The sequence below is a fragment of the Phoca vitulina genome, unplaced genomic scaffold (genome assembly GCF_004348235.1).
Source record: "Phoca vitulina isolate PV1807 unplaced genomic scaffold, GSC_HSeal_1.0 scaffold100, whole genome shotgun sequence".
NCBI lineage: Eukaryota > Metazoa > Chordata > Mammalia > Carnivora > Phocidae > Phoca > Phoca vitulina.
Window position 1 is genome coordinate 1,028,313 of NW_022589803.1, and position 18,178 is coordinate 1,046,490.

The window sequence follows — 18,178 nt, forward strand, 5'->3', positions numbered from 1 at the left end:
TGTCAAAGCAACCCAATGCGTCCCCCAAACAAAATCGCCATGAACACCGCTGCCGATAAAGGCCCCTGTAGGAGGGATGCTAGGGTCCCCCAGCTTCCCCAATGCATCCGAGGCTACAGATGGATGCCTGGCATATGGACCGAAATACCATGTCTTGAAGGTCATGCTGTGAAGGTCACACTTTATTTTACCTTGCCTTGAGGAACCCACCATTTTTAATCCATGGAGAACACTAGAAAAGTTTTACAAGGGGAAATAACTGAATTGTGTAGCTTTTAAGTAGTTAGTAGAAGATATTGACGGAAAACAGTAAAGATAGAAATCCATCATGATGGGGCGCCTGGGTGGCTCAGTCGTTTAAGCATCTGCCTTCGGCTCAGGTCATGATCCCAGGGTCCTGGGATTGAGCCCCACGTTGGGCTCTCCGTACAGCAGGGAGCCTGCTTCTCCCTCTCCCTCTGCCTGCTGCTACCCCTGCTGTGTTCTGTCTCTCTGTGTGTCAAATAAATAAATAAAATCAAAAAAAAAAAAAAAAGAAAGAAATCCATCATGATCTAAACCACATTCCAACATATGTAGTCCTTACAGTCAACTTCCCTAGGAAACAGTCCCTGGTTGAGTTTTAATTCAATGGAGTACTGGTTTTGGCCAGCTCCCAGTGGAGGTCCCTTGGCCAGATGCAGATAGACCAGGGATGTGAAGGGGATCACATTAGATCAATCAGGAGGAAACCTCACATAGCTGTGCTCGTGGCTTAGGTGGCCATCCCGTGCCCAAGACAGAGGACTCTGTATAAGGACGGGAATAAAGAGAGGGCATCAAGTTTCTGGGTCTTATTACCATCCTGGCCAGGATACTAACTTCCAGCCAAAAGGCAGGCTTTCTCCTCCCCATAGAGTAGCCACAGGCTAGAGGATTGCAGCCTGAGCAATCAACATGAAAGTGTTGCAATAAGACTACTCCTTGAAAAGCCCCTGAAATGAACATAAAGAAAGAGAAGAGGAAGTAAGTGCTCACCATGTTTGCACCGAGGCTCAGCGTCCAGGTGAGACTCTGGACTCAAAGCTCCATGTTGGGTGCCATATGCTGTAGGAAATATGTTAGGGTTCAAAGCCAATGGCCAAGAAAGAATTCTTGAGATGTCTTTGGTGCAAAAAGAGCTGCCCTGGGGTCATGAGGAGTGGCCCATTATAGACTTTCAAGTTGGGATGGGGTTAGGGAGAGCTTAAGTCTCTAAGGAATTTGGACCAAGGTTTCCAGGACCTTGAGGGGGCTAGCTATTGTTGGGAAAAGGTCATTTATTACCATCTAATAAAACCTTAGTCATGAGACCCTTCTGATGTGTATCAGTGGGCCATAAGCTTGGGAGGTGATTGCAAAGATATATCTTGGGGGGTTTAGAGATAAAGAAAATTTCTAAAGGAATTCTTATACATTAAAGTGGACTTACAGGATCCTGGGGCGGGGAGGGGGAGGGGAGGATGGTTAGGCTAGGATTGCCTTTTGCCCTTAGCAAAGTATTAGCATTGAGTCAGTTGAGTCCCTAGAGGAATGTCCCTCTGCTTGTTTCAAGGACTTATCAGTGGGGTGTAGGTAATAAGGAAATTTAATAATTTTTCTTCTGCCTTTGTTTCCCACATAAATCATATCTGTGATGATTCTACTTCCAAATAAAACCACATTCAGAGGTACTGGGAGTTTTAAAAAGTACATTCAGGGGCGCCTTGGTGGCTCAGATGGTTGAGCATCTGCCTTCAGCTCAGGTCCTGATCCCAGGGTCCTGGGATCAAGCCCCATATCCGGCTCCTGGCTCAGTGGGTATCCTGCTTCTCTCTCTGCCTCTGCCTCTCCCCCTGCTCATGCACTCTCTCTCTCTCTGTATCTCTGTGTCTCAAATGAATAATAAAATCTTTTTTAAAAAAAAAAGAAGGGGTGGAGCAAGATGGCGGAGGTGTAGGAGACCTGGATTTTGTCTGGTCCCAGGAATTCAGCTGGATAAGGATCAAACCATTCTGAACACCCACAAACTCAACAGGAGATCGAAGAAAAGAATAGCAACAACTCTCTGAACAGAAAAGCGACCACTTTCTGGAAGTCATATTCCATCCCTTCATCGTATTAACCCTTATTTTTATACATATATAAGTTTTTCTTTCTTTAAAATTTTGGGAGGCACTTTCTTCTAACAGACCAAAATACACCCAAAATCTAGTGTGTGGCACTGATCTATGCACCAGCCTGATCATATTTGATCATATTCTGTTTTTTTTGTTCTGTTTTGTTTTTGTTTGTTTTTATCTTTTTCTTTTTCTTTTCTTTTTCTTTTTTCTTTCTTTCCCTTTCTTTTCCCCCGGTTTCAGGTCTTTTCTGATTTGTTTAGTATATATTTTCTGGGGACGTCGTTACCCGGTGCGCATTTTGTTTTCTCATTCATCTATTCTCCTCTGGACAAAATGACAAGACGGAAAAAATCACCTCAATGAAAAGAACAAGAGGCAGTACTGACTGCCAGTGACCTAATCAATACGGACATTAGTATGATGTCGGAACTAGAGTTCAGAATGATGATTTTAAAGATACTAGCTGGGCTTGATAAAAGCATGGAAGTTATTAGAGAAACCCTTTCTGGAGAAATAAAAGAACTAAAATCTAACCAAGTTGAAATCAAAAGGGCTATTAATGAAGTGCAATAAAAAATGGAGGCTCTAACTGCTAGGATAAATGAGGCAGAAGAAAGAATCAGTGAGATAGAAGACCAAATGATGGAAAATTAAAAAGCTGAGAAAAAGAGAGATAAACAACTACTGGATCACAAGGGCAGAATTCAAAAGATAAGCGATACCATAAGAAGAAACAACATTAGAGTAATTGGGATCCCAGAAGAAGAAGAAAGAGAGAGAGGGGCAGAAGGTATATTGGAGCAAATTATAGCAGAGAACTTCCCTAATTTGGGGAAGGAAACAGGCATCAAAATCCAGGAGGCACAGAGAACCCCTCTGAAAATCAATAAAAATAGGTCAACACCCCGACATCTAATAGTAAAACTTACGAGTCTCAGAGACAAAGAGAAAATCTTGAAAGCAGCCTGGGAGAAGAGATATGTAACCTACAATGTTAGAAACATTAGATTGGCAACAGACCTATCCACAGAGACCTGGCAGGCCAGAAAGGACTGGCATGATATATTCAGAGCACTAAATGAGAAAAATATGCAGCCAAGAATACTATATCCAGCTAGGCTGTCATTGAAAATAGAAGGAGAGATAAAATCTTCCAGGACAAACAAAAACTAAAGGAATTTGCAAACACAAATCCAGCCCTACAAGAAATATTGAAAGGGGTCCTCTAAGCAAAGAGAGAGCCTAAAAGCAACACAGACCAGAAAGGAACACAGACAATATACAGTAACAGTCACCTTACAGGCAATACAATGGCACTAAATTCATATCTTTCCATAGTTATCCTGAATGTAAATGGGCTAAATGCCCCAATCAAAAGACACAGCCTATCAGATTGGATTAAAAAAACAAGATCCATCGATATGCTGTCTGCAAAAGACTCATTTTAGACCCAAAGACACACCCAGATTGAAAGTGAAGGGGTGGAAAACCATTTACCATGCTAATGGACACCAAAAGAAAGCTGGGGTGGCAATCCTCCTATCAGACAAATTAGATTTTAAACCAAAAACTGTAATAAGAGATGAGGAAGAACACTATATCCTACTTAAAGGGTCTATCCAACAAGAAGATCTAACAATTCTAAGTATCTATGCCCCTAACGTGGGAGCAGCCAATTATATAAGGCAATTAATAACAAAAGCAAAGAAACACATTGACAACAATACAATAATAGTGGGGGACTTTAACACCCCCCTCACTGAAATGAACAGATCATCTAAGCAAAAGATCAACAAGGAAATAAAGACTTTAAATGACACACTGGACCAAATGGACTTCACAGATCTATTCAGAACATTCCATCCCAAAGCAACAGAATACACATTCTTCTCTAGTGCCCATGGAACATTCTCCAGAATAGATCACATCCTAGGTCACAAATCAGGTCTCAACTGGTACCAAAAGTTTGGGATCATTCCCTGCATATTTTCGGACCACAGTGCTTTGAAACTAGAACTCAGTCACAAGAGGAAAGTTGGAAAGAACTCAAATACATGGAGGCTAAAGAGCATCCTACTAAAGAATGAATGGGTCAACCAGGAAATTAAAGAAGAATTTTAAAAATTCATGGAAACCAATGAAAATGAAAACACAACTGTTCAAAATCTTTGGGATACAGCAAAGGCAGTCCTAAGAAGAAAGTATAAGCAATACAAGCCTTTCTCAAGAAACAAGAAAGGTCTCAAATACACAGCCTAAACCTAAACCTAAAGGAGCTGGAGAAAGAACAGCAAATAAAGCCTAAACCCAGCAGGAGAAGAGAAATAATAAAGATCAGAGCAGAAATCAATGAAATAGAAACCAAAAGAACAGTAGAACAGATCAACGAAACTAGGAGCTGCTTCTTTGAAAGAATTAACAAGATGGATAAACCCCTGGCCAGACTTATCAAAAAGAAAAGAGAAATGACCCAAATAAACAAAATCATGAATGAAAGAGGAGAGATCACAACCAACACCAAAGAAATATAAACAATTATAAGAACATATTATGAGCAACTCTATGCCAGCAAATTAGATAACCTGGAAGAAATGGATGCATTCCTAGAGATGTATCAACTACCAAAACTGAACCAGGAAGAAATAGAAAACCTGTACAGACCTATAACCACTAAGGAAATTGAAGCAGTCATCAAAAAGTTCCCAAAAAACAAAAGCCCAGGGCCAGATGGCTTCCCAGGGGAATTCTACCAAACATTTAAAGAAGAATTAATACCTATTCTTCTGAAACTGTTCCAAAAAATAGAAATGGAAGGAAATCTTCCAAACTCATTTTATGAGGCCACCATTACCTTGATCCCCAAACCAGACAAAGACCCCATCAAAAAGGAGAATTACAGACCAATATCCTTGATGAACATGGATGCAAAAATTCTCACCAAAATACTAGCCAATAAGATCCAACAGTACATTAAAAGGATTATTCACCACCACCAAGTGGGATTTATTCCTGGGCTGCAAGGTTGGTTCAACATCCGCAAATCAATCAATGTGATACAATACATTAATGAAAGAAAGAACAAGAACCATATGATCCTCTCAATAGATGCAGAAAAAGCATTTGACAAGGTACAGCATCTTTTCTTGATCAAAACTCTTCAGAGTGTAGAGATAGAGGGTACATACCTCAATATCATAAAAGCCATCTTTGAAAAACCCACAGGGAATATCATTCTCAATGGGGAAAAACTGAGAGCTTTCCTCCTAAGGTCAGGAATGCGGCAGGGATGTCCACTATCACCACTGCTATTCAACATAGTACTAGAATTCCTAGCCACAGCAATCAGTCAACAAAAAGAAATAAAAGGCATCTGAATTGGCAAAGAAGAAGTCAAACTCTCACTCTCTGCAGATGATATGATACTTTATGTGGAAAATCCAAAAGACTCCACCCCAAAACTGCTAGAACTCATACAGGAATTCAGTAAAGTGGCAGGATATAAAATCAATGCACAGAAATCTGTAGCATTTCTATACACCGACAAGACAGAAGAAAGAGAAATTAAGGAGTGGATCCCATTTACAATTGCACCCAAAACCATAAGATACCTAGGAATAAATCTAACCAAAGAGGCAAAGAATCTGTACTCAGAAAACTATAAAATACTCATGAAAGAAATTAAGGAAGACACAAAGAAATGGAAAAAAGTTCCATGCTCATGGATTGAAAGAACAAATATTGTGAAGATGTCAATGCTACCTAGAGCGATCTACACATTCAATGCAATCCCCATCAAAATACCATCCACTTCTTTCAAAGAAATGGAACAAATAATCCTAACATTTTTATGGAACCAGAAAAAAGACCCCAAATACTCCCGGCTCAGCGGGGAGCCTGCTTCTCCCTCTGACCCTCTCCTCTCTCATGCTGTTTCTCTCTCGCTCGCTCTCTAATAAATAAATAAATAAAATCTTAAAAAAAAAAAAAAAAAAGACCCCAAATAGCCAGAGGAATGTTGAAAAAGAAAAGCAAAGCTGGCGGCATCACAATTCCGGACTTCAAGCTCTATTACAAAGCTGTCATCATCAAGACAGTATGGTACTGGCACAAAAACAGACACCTAGATCAATGGAACAGAATAGAGAGCCCAGAAATGGACCCTCAACTCTATGGTCAACTCATCTTTGACAAAGCAGGAAAGAATGTCCAATGGCAAAAAGACAGTCTCTTCAACAAACGGTGTTGGGAAAATTGGACAGCCACATGCAGAAGAATGAAACTGGACCATTTCCTTACACCACACACATAAATAGACTCCAAATGGTTGAAAGACCTCAATGGGAGACAGGAGTCCATCAAAATCCTAAAGGAGAACACAGGCAGCAACCTCTTCGACCTCAGCCGCAACAACTTCTTCCTAGAAACATCACTAAAGGCAAAGGAAGCAAGGGCAAAAATTAACTATTGGGACCTCATCAAGATAAAAAGCTTTTGCACAGCAAAAGAAACAGTCAACAAAACCGAAAGACAACCGACAGAATGGGAGAAGATATTTGCAAATGACATATCAGATAAATAGCTAGTATCCAAAATCTATAAAGAACTTCTTAAACTCAAAACCCAAAGAACAAATGATCCAATCAAGAAATGGACAGAAGACATGAACAGACATTTTTCCAAAGAAGACATCCAAATGACCAACAGACACATGAAAAAGTGCTCAACGTCGCTTGGCATCAGGGAAATCCAAATCAAAACCTCAATGAGATATCACCTCACACCAGTCAGAACAGCTAAAATTAACAAGTCAGGAAACGACAGATGTTGGCGGGGATGCAGAGAAAGGGGAACCCTCCTACACCGTTGGTGGGAATGCAAGCTGGTGCAGCCACTCTGGAAAACAGTATGGAGGTTCTTCAAAAAGTTGAAAATAGAGCTACCATACAATCCAGCAATTGCACTACTGGGTATTTACCCCAAAGAAACAAATGTAGGGATCCGAAGGGGTACGTGCACCCCGATGTTTATAGCAGCAATGTCCACAATAGCCAAACTGTGGAAAGAGCCAAGATGTCCATCAACAGATGAATGGATAAAGAAGAAGTGGTATATATATACAATGGAATATTATGCAGCCATCAAAAGGAATGAGATCTTGCCATTTACAATGACATGGATGGAACTGGAGAGTGTTATGCTGAGCAAAATAAGTCAATCAGAGAAAGACATGTATCATATGACCTCGCTGATATGAGGAATTCTTAATCTCAGGAAACAAAGTGAGGGTTGCTGGAGTGGTGGGGGGTAGGAGGGATGGGGCGGCTGGGTGATAGACATTGGGAAGGGTATGTGCTATGGTGAGCGCTGTGAATTGTGCAAGACTGTTGAATCACAGATCTATACCTCTGAAACAAATAATACATTATATGTTTAAAAAAAGAAGAAGAAGAAGAAAAAGAAGATAGCAGGAGGGGAAGAATGAAGGGGGGGAAATCGGAGGGGGAGATGAACCATGAGAGACGATGGACTCTGAAAAACAAACTGAGGGTTCTAGAGGGGAGGGGGATGGGAGGATGGGTTAGCCTGGTGATGGGTATTAAAGAGGGCATGTACTGAATGGAGCACTGGTGTTGTACGCAAATAATGAATCATGGAACACAACATCAAAAAAAAAAAATCTTTAAAAAAAAAAAAAGTACATTCAGAGGGACTTTAACATATCATCTTGGGGGACACAATTCAACCCATAACTCACAACAAATCTCAAGCAGGATCAAAATGAATATATCCACACCTAGACATACTGTACTGAAACTGTAGGATACTAAAGACAAAGAGAAGATTTTGAGAGAGAGGGAGAGAGAGCGAGGGAGAAAACACTGCAATAGGGAAACCAACTATATAACTTTTCAAAAGCACCACAGGACTCCAGAAGACGGCGGAACCTATCTTTAAAATGCTGCAAGAGGGACACCTAGCTGGCTCAGTTGGTAGAGCAAGCAACTCTTAACCTTGGGGTTGTAAATTTGAGGGCCATTTGGGTGTAGAGATTATTTAAAAATAAAATCCTTAAGGGAAGCCTGGGTGGCTCAGTCTGTTAAGCATTTGCTTTTGGCTCAGGTCACGATCCTGGGATCGAGCCCCATGTTGGGCTCCCTGCTCAGCTGGGGAGTCTGCTTCTCCCTCTCCCTCTGCCCCTGCTCATGTACTCTCTTGCCCACTCACTTTCTCAATTCAATAAATAAAATCTTTAAAAAATAATAAAATCCTTAAAATGCTGCAGGAAAGCAATTCTCAATCTGGAATAGCAGAATCTCTTAAGAATGGGGCAAGATAAAGGTAAACAGTAAATTTTCAGAGAAACAACTAAGCTTCCCTGCCTGGAGAACCTCTAAAGGATGTATTTCAGGTACAGAGGAATGTGACCTTAGAATCAAAGTCTAAGATCCAGTGGCTTTTCCCAAAACTCAAGTGTGCGGTGATTTCCTATAGCTGAGGATATTCAAAATAATGCAACGCCCGGGGCACCTGGGTGGCTCAGTTGTTAAGTGTCTGCCTTCAGCTCAGGTCATGATCCCAGAGTCCTGGGATCAAGCCCCGCATCGGGCTCTCTGCACAGCGGAAAGCCTGCTTCTCCTTCTCCCACTCCCCCTGCTTGTGTTCCCTTTCTCGCTGTGTCTCTCTCTGTCAAATAAATAAATAAAATCTTAAAAAAAAAAAACAACGCAACGCCCATTGTGAAAGTAATTAGATTCAGAACTATTCTAAAATGTATTTTGAGGGGCACCTGGCTGGCTCAGTCAGAAGAGCATGCAGCTCTTGATCTCAGGGTCAAGCCCCATGTGGCATGTAGAGATTACCTATATAAATAAAAACCTTTAAAAAATAAAATAAAATGCATTTTGAGCAGTGGCAACAATATTGACATGTTTATAACATTATGAATAAGATACTTCCTTTATGAGGCACCTGGGTGGCTCAGTTGGTTAAGCGTCCACCTTCAGCTTAGGTCATGATCCCAGGGCCCTGGGATCGAGTCCCACATTGGGCTCCCTGCTCATCGGAGAGCCTGCTTCTCCCTCTCCCTCTGCTGCGCCCCCTGCTTGTGCGCTTTCTCTCTCTGTGTCAAATAAATAAATAAAATCTTAAAAAGAGAGAGAGAGATTCTTCTTTTACTATGTAAAATACAAATGCAAAAAGCAGATATTTATAATATATATTGTCGGGTGCCTGGGTGGCTCAGTTGTTGGGCATCTGCCTTCGGCTCAGGTCATGATCCCAGGGTCCTGGGATCGAGCCCCGCATCTGGCTCCCTCTCAGCAGGAGGCCTGCTTCTCCCTCTTCTACTCCCCCTGCTTGTGTTCCCTCTCTCGCTGTCTCTCTCTGTCAAATAAATAAATAAAATCTTTTAAAAAATAAATAAATAAAATAAAATATATTGTCGATGCAAAACGAACAAACCTTTTAGAATCTCTAAAAGAAAGAGTTTTATTTGGGCCCAAGAGAGGACAGCTGCCCAGGACACACAATCTTCACAAAGAAGAGAGTGCTCCAGGGAAGAAACACTTGGTGTAGAGTTATATTGTTGTTGTTGTTGTTGTTTTACATAAAAAGTTACAAACCATTAGACAAAAGACATTTCAGAAAGTTACAGACCTTATCTTAAGCTTTTATTATGTGTAAGGCTGAATGACTTCAGTCTCATGAGAACTTAGGGAGGTCTTCTTCCTTATGTTTGAAATGGGTTGTTGGTTTTTTTTTTTAAGATGTATTTATTTATTTATTTATTTTAAAGATTTTTATTTATTTATTTGTCAGAGAGAATGAGAGAACAAGGATGGGGAGCAGCAGAGGGAGAGGGAGAAGCAGGCTCCTCACTGAGCAAGGAGCCCGATGTGGGACTTGATCCCAGGACCCTGGAATCATGACCCGAGCCGAAGGCAGACGCTTAATGACTGAGCCACCCAGGCGTCCCTGTATTTATTTATTTTAGAGAGAGATGACGCAAGTGGGGATAGGGGTGGGCAGAGAGAGACAGAGAAAGAGAGGGAGAGAAGCAAACTCCCCGCTGGGTGCGGAGGAGCCTGATGCAGGACTAGATCCCAAGAACCCCCGAGATCCTGACCTGAGCTGAAATCAAGGGTCAGATGCTCAACTGACTGAGCCACCCAGGTGCCCCCAAAATGGGTTTTTATGGGTTATTTGTCAACAAAGCAGATATAGAATGTGTGCCCAGGACAGAAATAGAGCCCATGCTTTGAAGTTTGGTCAAGTCATTCTGACCTTGGTAAAAGTTAAAGTGTAACTTCCCTGAGACCCCAGGCATAGGGCCCACAAACATTAAAAGGACTGAGTCTGAGCTAAGATATGCATTACTTTTATGGAGAAAGTCATAATACCATTTTGAAAGCCATTAAAGTTGACCTCAGAAATATACTATGTTTATGATAAGACGCTAATACCTTAAAGATGTCATTTCTCTCCCAAGTTGATCTGTAACTCAAATGTAATCCCAGTCAAAACTCCAACAGGATTTTTAAAGGAGGCTCCATGCCCAATGTGGGGCTTACACTCAGGACCCTGAGATCAAGAGTCTCATGCTCTACTGATTGAGCCAGCTAGGCACGCCCAGCAGGATTTTCTTCGAACTTGACCAGCCAATTCTAAAATTTACAGAAAGAAACAGAGTCCAGAGTAGCCAAGACACTTCTGAAGTGGTAAAACTCATAGACAAAGGTACCAAGATTTTCTATAAAGCGACATCATTGAAGACTATAGGGAATTAATTTAACAGCAGACAGACGTACCAACAGAACAGTGGAGTCTAAACTTGATATATGATCGAGTAGTGGGGAAAGAATGGACTATTAAATAATGATGCCGGAACAGTCTACCCACAGGCAATTCAGATTGGACCCTTATCTCATGTCATACATAAAAATTAATCCAAGTGGATTAAACACCTACATGTGAAAAACTTTCAGTAGAGGGCGCCTGGGTGGCTCAGTCATTAAGCGTGTGCCTTCAGGTCATGATCCCAAGGTCCTGGAATGGATCCCTGCTCAGCAGGGAGCCTGCTTCTCCCTCTCCCTGTCCCCCTGCTTGTGTTCCCTCTCTCGCTGTGTCTCTCTCTGTCAAATAAATAAATAAAATCTTAAAAAAGAAAAAAAAAAAAAAGAACTTATCAAACTCAACACCCAAAGAACAAATAATCCAATCAAGAAAAATGGGCAGAAGACTTGAACAGACATTTCTCCAAAGAAGACATACAAATGGCCAACAAATACATGAAAAAATGCTCAACATCACTCATCATCAGGGAAATGCAAATCAAAACCACAAAGAGATACCACCTCACATTGGTCAGAATGGCTAAAATTAACAACATGGGAAAGAACAGATGTTGACAAGAATGAGGAGTAAGGGAAACCCTCTTGCACTGTTGGTGGGAATGCAAACTGGTGCAGCCACTCTGGAAAACAGTATGGAGCCTCCTCAGAAAGTTAAAAATAGAGCTACCCTACGATCCGGCAATTGCACTACTAGGTATTGACCCAAAGGATACAAAAATACACATTCAAAGGGGTACATACACCCCAATGTTTATAGCAGCATTATCAACAATAGCCAAACTATGGAAAGAGCCCAAGTGTCCATTGACTGTTGAATGGATAAAGAAGATGTGGTGTAGATATAGATATAAATATAGATATAGATATATCTTTATATCTTTGGTGCGATGGTGGTGAGGCAGTCCTTCAGGTTCAAGGGCCTGGGACTGCACAACCTTGTTGCCAGATTGCATCAGTCACCTTTTGAGTACAAAGGCAGAAGGTCTACATCCTGTGACTATTCCTAAGCTGCAAACAATGACTATTTTTTGGATGTAGAGATTACTTAACAATAAAAGCCTAAATAAATAAATAAATAAATAAAAGATTTTATTTTTTAAGTAATCTGTACAACCAAAGCAGGGCTTGAACTCACAAGCCCAACATCAAGAGTCATGCCCTCCACTGACTGAGCCAGCCAGGTGCCCCCCAAAATAAAATCTTTAAAAACCAAGTATAAAAATTTCTGCCAATTGAAACCAGGAATACAAGCCCCCAGCAGGCCCCACAATTAGATATATGGCTCCTAGCTGCCTCTGATCAGAGTTAAGTAGCCCTTAGTTACCGTTTATGTTTTACTGATTTATTTTTCCTTAGTTATCATTTAAAGAAACCTTTTTTTTTAATTTTTTTTTAAGATTTTATTTATTTATCTGACAGCGAGAGAGGGAACACAAGCAGGGGGAGTGGGAGAGGGAGAAGCAGGCTTCCCCGCGGAGCAGGGAGCCCGATGTGGGGCTCGACCCCAGGACTCCGGGACCATGACCCGAGCCGAAGGCAGACGCCCAACGACTGAGCCACCCAGGCGCCCCTAAAGAAACCTTTAAAGTGGCCTCAGGAAATAACATGAAGTTGCTTCTGAGAAAGCGTGTGGGATGCTATTCTGCCTGAGGTGACAACCACAAGGCGCTGTGTGCAAAAAATAGTCATTGTTTGCAGCTTAGGAATAGTCACAGGATGTAGACCTTCTGCCTTTGTACTCAAAAGGTGACTGATGCAATCTGGCAACAAGGTTGTACAGTCCCAGGCCCTTGAACCTGAAGGACTGCCTCACCACCATCGCACCAAAGACAGGGTGACGCCAGGAGTGACAAAACCATTAAGGAAAGAAATATTACAGCTGACCTAATCCTTAACTGAATGACCCCAAGACCCTTATTGTGAATTTTCACCCTTTAAAAACCCCTGCTCTGGCGCCTGGGTGGCTCAGTCTGGTCTGCCTTCAGCTCAGGTCATGGTCCCAGGGTCCTGGGATCAAGTTCCACATCGGGCTCCCTGCTCAGCGGGGAGCCTGCTTCTCCCTCTGTCCCTGCCCTTGCTTGTGCTGTCTCCCACAAAAATAAATATATAAAATCTCTATTAAAAAACAATAACAACCCTGCTCGGCTGCACCTGGCTGGCTCAGGGAGTAGAGCAGGCGACTCTTGATCTCAGGGTGGTGAGTTCCGGCCCCACGTTGGGCATGTTGCCTACTTAAAAACACATAATTAAAAAAAAAAAAGAAAAGGAAACGGAAAGAAAAGAGAGAACGCCCTGCTTGTAAGCCCTCAGGGAGTTGGGTCTTTAGAGCATTAGCTCCCTGTTCTGGTTGGCAATAATCCAATAAATAGCTTTTTGATTTCTTTGCTGCAAACACTCAGTGGGGCACTTGCTGGCTTTGGTTCACGTGAGGCAGATGAACTCTTTTTCCGTTAGGTTATACAGTCAACAAGAAAAAAAGCGCAACTCCGTAGAAAAATGGGCTAAAGGTATGAATAGGAAGGGGCGCCTGGGTGGCTCAGTCAGTTAAGATATGAATAGGCAGTTCACAGACCGTGAGAACTGAGGGGCAAATAAATAAATAAATAAATAAATAAATAAATAAAAATAAACACACATAAAAAGAAGCCGAAACTTATTAAAAGTAGAAAAATGCAAATTAAAGTTACAATAAATTATTAGTATCACTCCACACCACACCCATTAGGTTGGTATGTTTAAAATATGTTCAGGGTCGGGGCGCCTGGATGGTTCAGCCGTTAAGCGTCTGCCTTCAGCTCAGGTCATGATCCCAGAGTCCTGGGATCAAGCCCTGCATCGGGCTCCCTTCTCAGCGGGAAGCCTCCTTCTCCCTCTCCCTCTCCCTCTCCCCCTGCTTGTGTTCCCTCTCTTGCTGTGTCTCTGTCAAATAAATAAATAAAATCTTTAAAAAATTTAAAATATATATATATATGTTCAGGGTCCTGTGATAGCAAAAAATTTTAAATGTTCTAAATACCCATTAGCAAGAAAACAGAACATGGTGCAGAGTGAAAATTAGTGGATTTAGGGGCACCTGGGTGGCTCAGTTGGTTAAGCATCTGACTCTTGATACCAGCTCAGGTCTTGATCTCAAGGTTGTGAATTCAAGCCCCATGTTGGGCTCCAAACTGGGTGTGGAGCCTACTTTAAAATAAATTTAAAAATTAGTGGATTAGAAGCTGTGCCTCCGAGGAGTTTATGAGGTTGAGATTAACGGCAAGTTTCGGTTTTATTTGATTTTTAGTAACCTCCACATCCAACGTGGGGCTGGAGCTCACAAGCCCAAGATCAAGGGTCATCTGCTGTACCAACTGAGCCAGCCAGGCTTCCCTGAGACTAGCAGAAAACTTAAAGTTTGTTTTTCAGAGACCTGCTTTTCTCTGGTCAGCCCATGTTTCTTTTCAGATAAGGTTCAGCCTACGAACAAGCAAGGCCCTGCAGTCCTCATCCAATCCAGGACCCCATTCAGTTAACACTGGCTCTCAGAAGATATGCACAGCCCTCTCCTTGTCCTATAGGTGACGACCCATTGTCAGGGGCCTCATTTGGCCTCATTTTATTTATTTATTTTTTTAAGATTTTATTTATTGGGGCGCCTGGGTGGCTCAGTCGTTAAGCGTCTGCCTTCGGCTCAGGTCATGGTCCCAGGGTCCTGGGATCGAGCCCCGCATCGGGCTCCCTGCTCCGCGGGAAGCCTGCTTCTCCCTCTCCCACTCCCCCTGCTTGTGTTCCCTCTCTCGCTGTGTCTCTGTCAAATAAATAAATAAAATCTTAAAAAAAAAAAAAAAAGATTTTATTTATCATTTGGCCTCATTTTAATGTCAAGTCTCCACCCAAAGTGAACGTGAGAGGTATGTGGCCTCTACGTTTGCTCAGTGCGCATGCTCCGTGCTCCTTCCTTCCTCATGAATAGTCACAAATTTCCCCGCCCTTTTCATCAATATGTAGTGCCAACCCCTGTGATTATAGAAACTGTTCTGAAGTTAGGCGGGGAGACCGATTTTTGCGCCGGCTTCATGTCTGTTTGCTTGGCCGCTTTGCAACAGACCTTCTTCTCTGCAAGAGCCTGGTGCTGTGGTGTTTGGCTTTTCCGTGGCACGCGAGCAAATAAACTTTTCAGCTCGGTAACCAGTATGGCGACTGCAAGGGGACTCTAAATCCAACTGGGTACTTTTGCCGGTGGCTGGTTTGCCCCGTGTGCGGGACTGGGTTCCGAACTCTCTCCGCACGGCAGAATCAACCTTCGGTGCTTTCTAGTTTTACTTTGGGGCAGAGAAACTTGTTTGGGGTTCGGAAGCCATCCCTTGGGTGAGTAATCTCGGTACAGCAGTCAGTCGACTGCTGATAATTTTCTTTGTGTTCGACCTCAGCCGAGAGGCCTTGGGTAAGGAATTTTCCCTTTGGTAGAAAGGAAAACAGGAGTTACTCTCACAGAGGTTCTCTTGGCTATTTGGATTTCTTGGAAAACTTGTCTGTGTGAGACTGGCTCTGTGTGACCTGCTGAGAATTAGTATTGCAAATACGAAGACAAAATGGGAAATAAGAATTCAATCCCAAAGTGTACCCCCTTGGGCTGCATCCTTCGGAACTGGGCAGTGCTCACCAATGAGTTCATGATGAAGAAAAAGATGATATTTTTCTGTAATACTGCCTGGCCACAATATTCCCTGGATTCGGGAGAACGATGGCCTGAGAATGGTTCATTAAATTATAATACTATCTTGCAATTGGATTTATTTTGCAAAAGGGAAGGAAAATTGTCGGAGATCCAATATGTACGATCTTTTATGTTATTATGCCAGAATAAGGAAATTCAGAGAAAATCAATGATTTGGGCGCAAAACCAGAGTCCCCAGAAGGAGGACATTTCACTTGATTCTCAAGCTAGGATAGATGATCCATTACCCATTCGGTTAAATACTGCCACTCCGTCACCTCCGCTTGGAGGGGCCGGGGCCATTGTCCCAAGACATTCGGCACCTCGGGCCCCAACTCCATCCCCTTCCCCTCCAGATGCCGCAGGACCGCTAGCGGTCTCTCCCTGTCCTACCTGCCAGGTTACCCCGTTGGACCAGGGGGCCACCCAAATTCAGGCAGGGAGATTCCCCTTGGGTCAGTCGCTGATCAGAGTTTACGGGAACGGGCAGCCACACGGTTTCATCTTTGTACGTCCCCTGTTTTCCACCTCCGACCTGTTGAATTGGAAAACCAACATGCCTCCTTACCTAGATGACCCTATCAAAATGGAGACTTTTTTTGCCTCTATTTTTGCTACCTACGATCCAACTTGGGCAGATATTCAGACGCTCCTAAATTTCTTCCTCACGTCAGAGGAACGTAGTATGGTCTTAGAACAGGCGCGCGCTGAAGCTGATAAGATGCACGAGGAAGCACCGTGTACTCCGGTGAGAGCTATCGGATACCTGGCCATACCCACAACCGACCCTAGGTGGAGCCCTAATGATGTGGGGGATAGAGACAAGCTTGAGCATTACCGGAGCTGCATCCTTAAAGGGCTGAAGAATGGAGTCCCCAAACAAAGAAGCTTAAATAAAATTCTGCAGGTTAGACAGAAGCCTGACGAGGACCCCTTTGACTACTTGGAAAGAATGTTTAAGGCTTATCGGCAGTATGCTGGTATAGACCCGGAAGCTCCAGAGAATCTACAAATGGTTAATAACACCTTCATAAGGCAAGCTGCCCCTGACATTCAAAAGAAATTGCAAAGAGTGAGAGGGGCTTTAGAAATGCCCACATATCAGTTGGTTGAGATTGCTGTCGATGTTTTCCGAAACCGAGACAAGGTCCGGCGGAAGGAGGAAGAGCGCAGGATGCGGCAGGAGGCAGCCTTGCTGGCGGATGCCTTGAGGCACGTGTGGTCAGAACCTCACCAACGTCCATACCAGCTTGGTGCCCGTCCCGAGGTAAGATACCCGAGGCCCTCAAATTCCAGATCCAGAGGCCACCCCACTGTAGGACCACACCAATGTGCCTATTGCAAACGAGAGGGACACTGGAAAAAGGAGTGCCCCTCTCTGAATAGGTATTGTGAAGGTGACTATTAGCCAACCTTCCAGATGCCCCCACTCCCTTGCCCTCCCCCCATCTCCCCCACAAGAACTATACAGAATCCATGGGGCCCAGAGACTCCTAACAGCCCTACAGCCTTCATTGAAATTTCCCACGTGGAGCCCCGGGTCACCTTCTTGGTGAACAAGACACTTAACAGATTTCTTGGTAGACATTAGTGCTACCTACTAAGTACCGAATACCAGGGGCCCTGGGTGGTTCGGGTGGTTCAGTTGGTTAAGTGACTGCCTTCAGCTCAGGTCATGACCTCGGGGTTCTGGGATGGAGCCCCGCACCTATTTTTTTCCTTATCCTGTAAATTCCTCACAAATGTATTGTCTCTTTGTCTAAAATGTGTAAAAACTGCCTGCCTGGGTCATGCTTTGTCTCGATTTCATTATTGGGCTTTGTAACAAAGGTTTGGGGTTTTTTTCTCCTGTCCTGTCTCATGTAAATTGAATTCTTAGTCCAGCTGGAAGACCTTGGGGGTAGGGGACGAATTTTCGCTCCCCAATAGTTAGCATAGTGGGCAGGATACTTTATTTCTGCTGGGCAACTGCTCGCCCCAGACTGCTAGCACTGAGATCCGGGGACAGCCGACAATACACTGGCAGAAGGTAAGATTTTTTACCGTGTGAGCCTTCTGGAATCTCTGTCTGCGGAGTCTAATGGAACAAGAGTGGTGAGAATCTTTTTTACTCTCTCTAAATTTAGATTAGCAGGAGAAAATATTGTGGGACTGGTTCCTTGGGCTTAGCAACTTGTGGGAAAGAACTGGCAGCACACTCTGGTTGCTGATCCATTTTCTCCCAGGGATGGTCTTTGTTGGTCTGTGTCTTTTGTGTCCTTTGTTCATAAAAAGGAATGACCATAGGGCTGGCATAAGACCCTAGAAGTCTGATTTTTCGAGCCAGCCTCACAGACTGCTCAGTTCCCGGTTCTCACCAGACCATCATCTGTTTGAACAAACTGCTGTGAGTCCCCTATATAAAAACCAGATGGAAGTTTTTCCTTTTGTCTTGTTCGATGTCCTAAGAGCTTGCCTTTGTGTCCAATGAGAACATTCTCTCTGGTCTCCATCATCCAGAGGGTGCACTT

General features: G+C 43.1%; 1 protein-coding gene across 1 annotated transcript; it reads left to right on the top strand.

Annotated features, from left to right (window-relative positions):
* Positions 1 to 14,976: 14,976 nt before the first annotated feature.
* Positions 14,977 to 17,082, top strand: LOC116627731. The gene has a single exon (XM_032397616.1). It carries the CDS (start codon positions 15,544 to 15,546, stop codon positions 17,074 to 17,076), a length of 1,533 nt encoding a protein of 510 aa, XP_032253507.1. The 5' UTR covers positions 14,977 to 15,543; the 3' UTR covers positions 17,077 to 17,082.
* The last annotated feature ends 1,096 nt before the right edge of the window (positions 17,083 to 18,178 follow it).

Coding starts and splice junctions, on each gene's coding strand:
- LOC116627731 (XM_032397616.1), top strand. CDS start 15,544: ATGGGAAATAAGAATTCAATCCCAAAGTGTACCCCCTTGGGCTGCATC.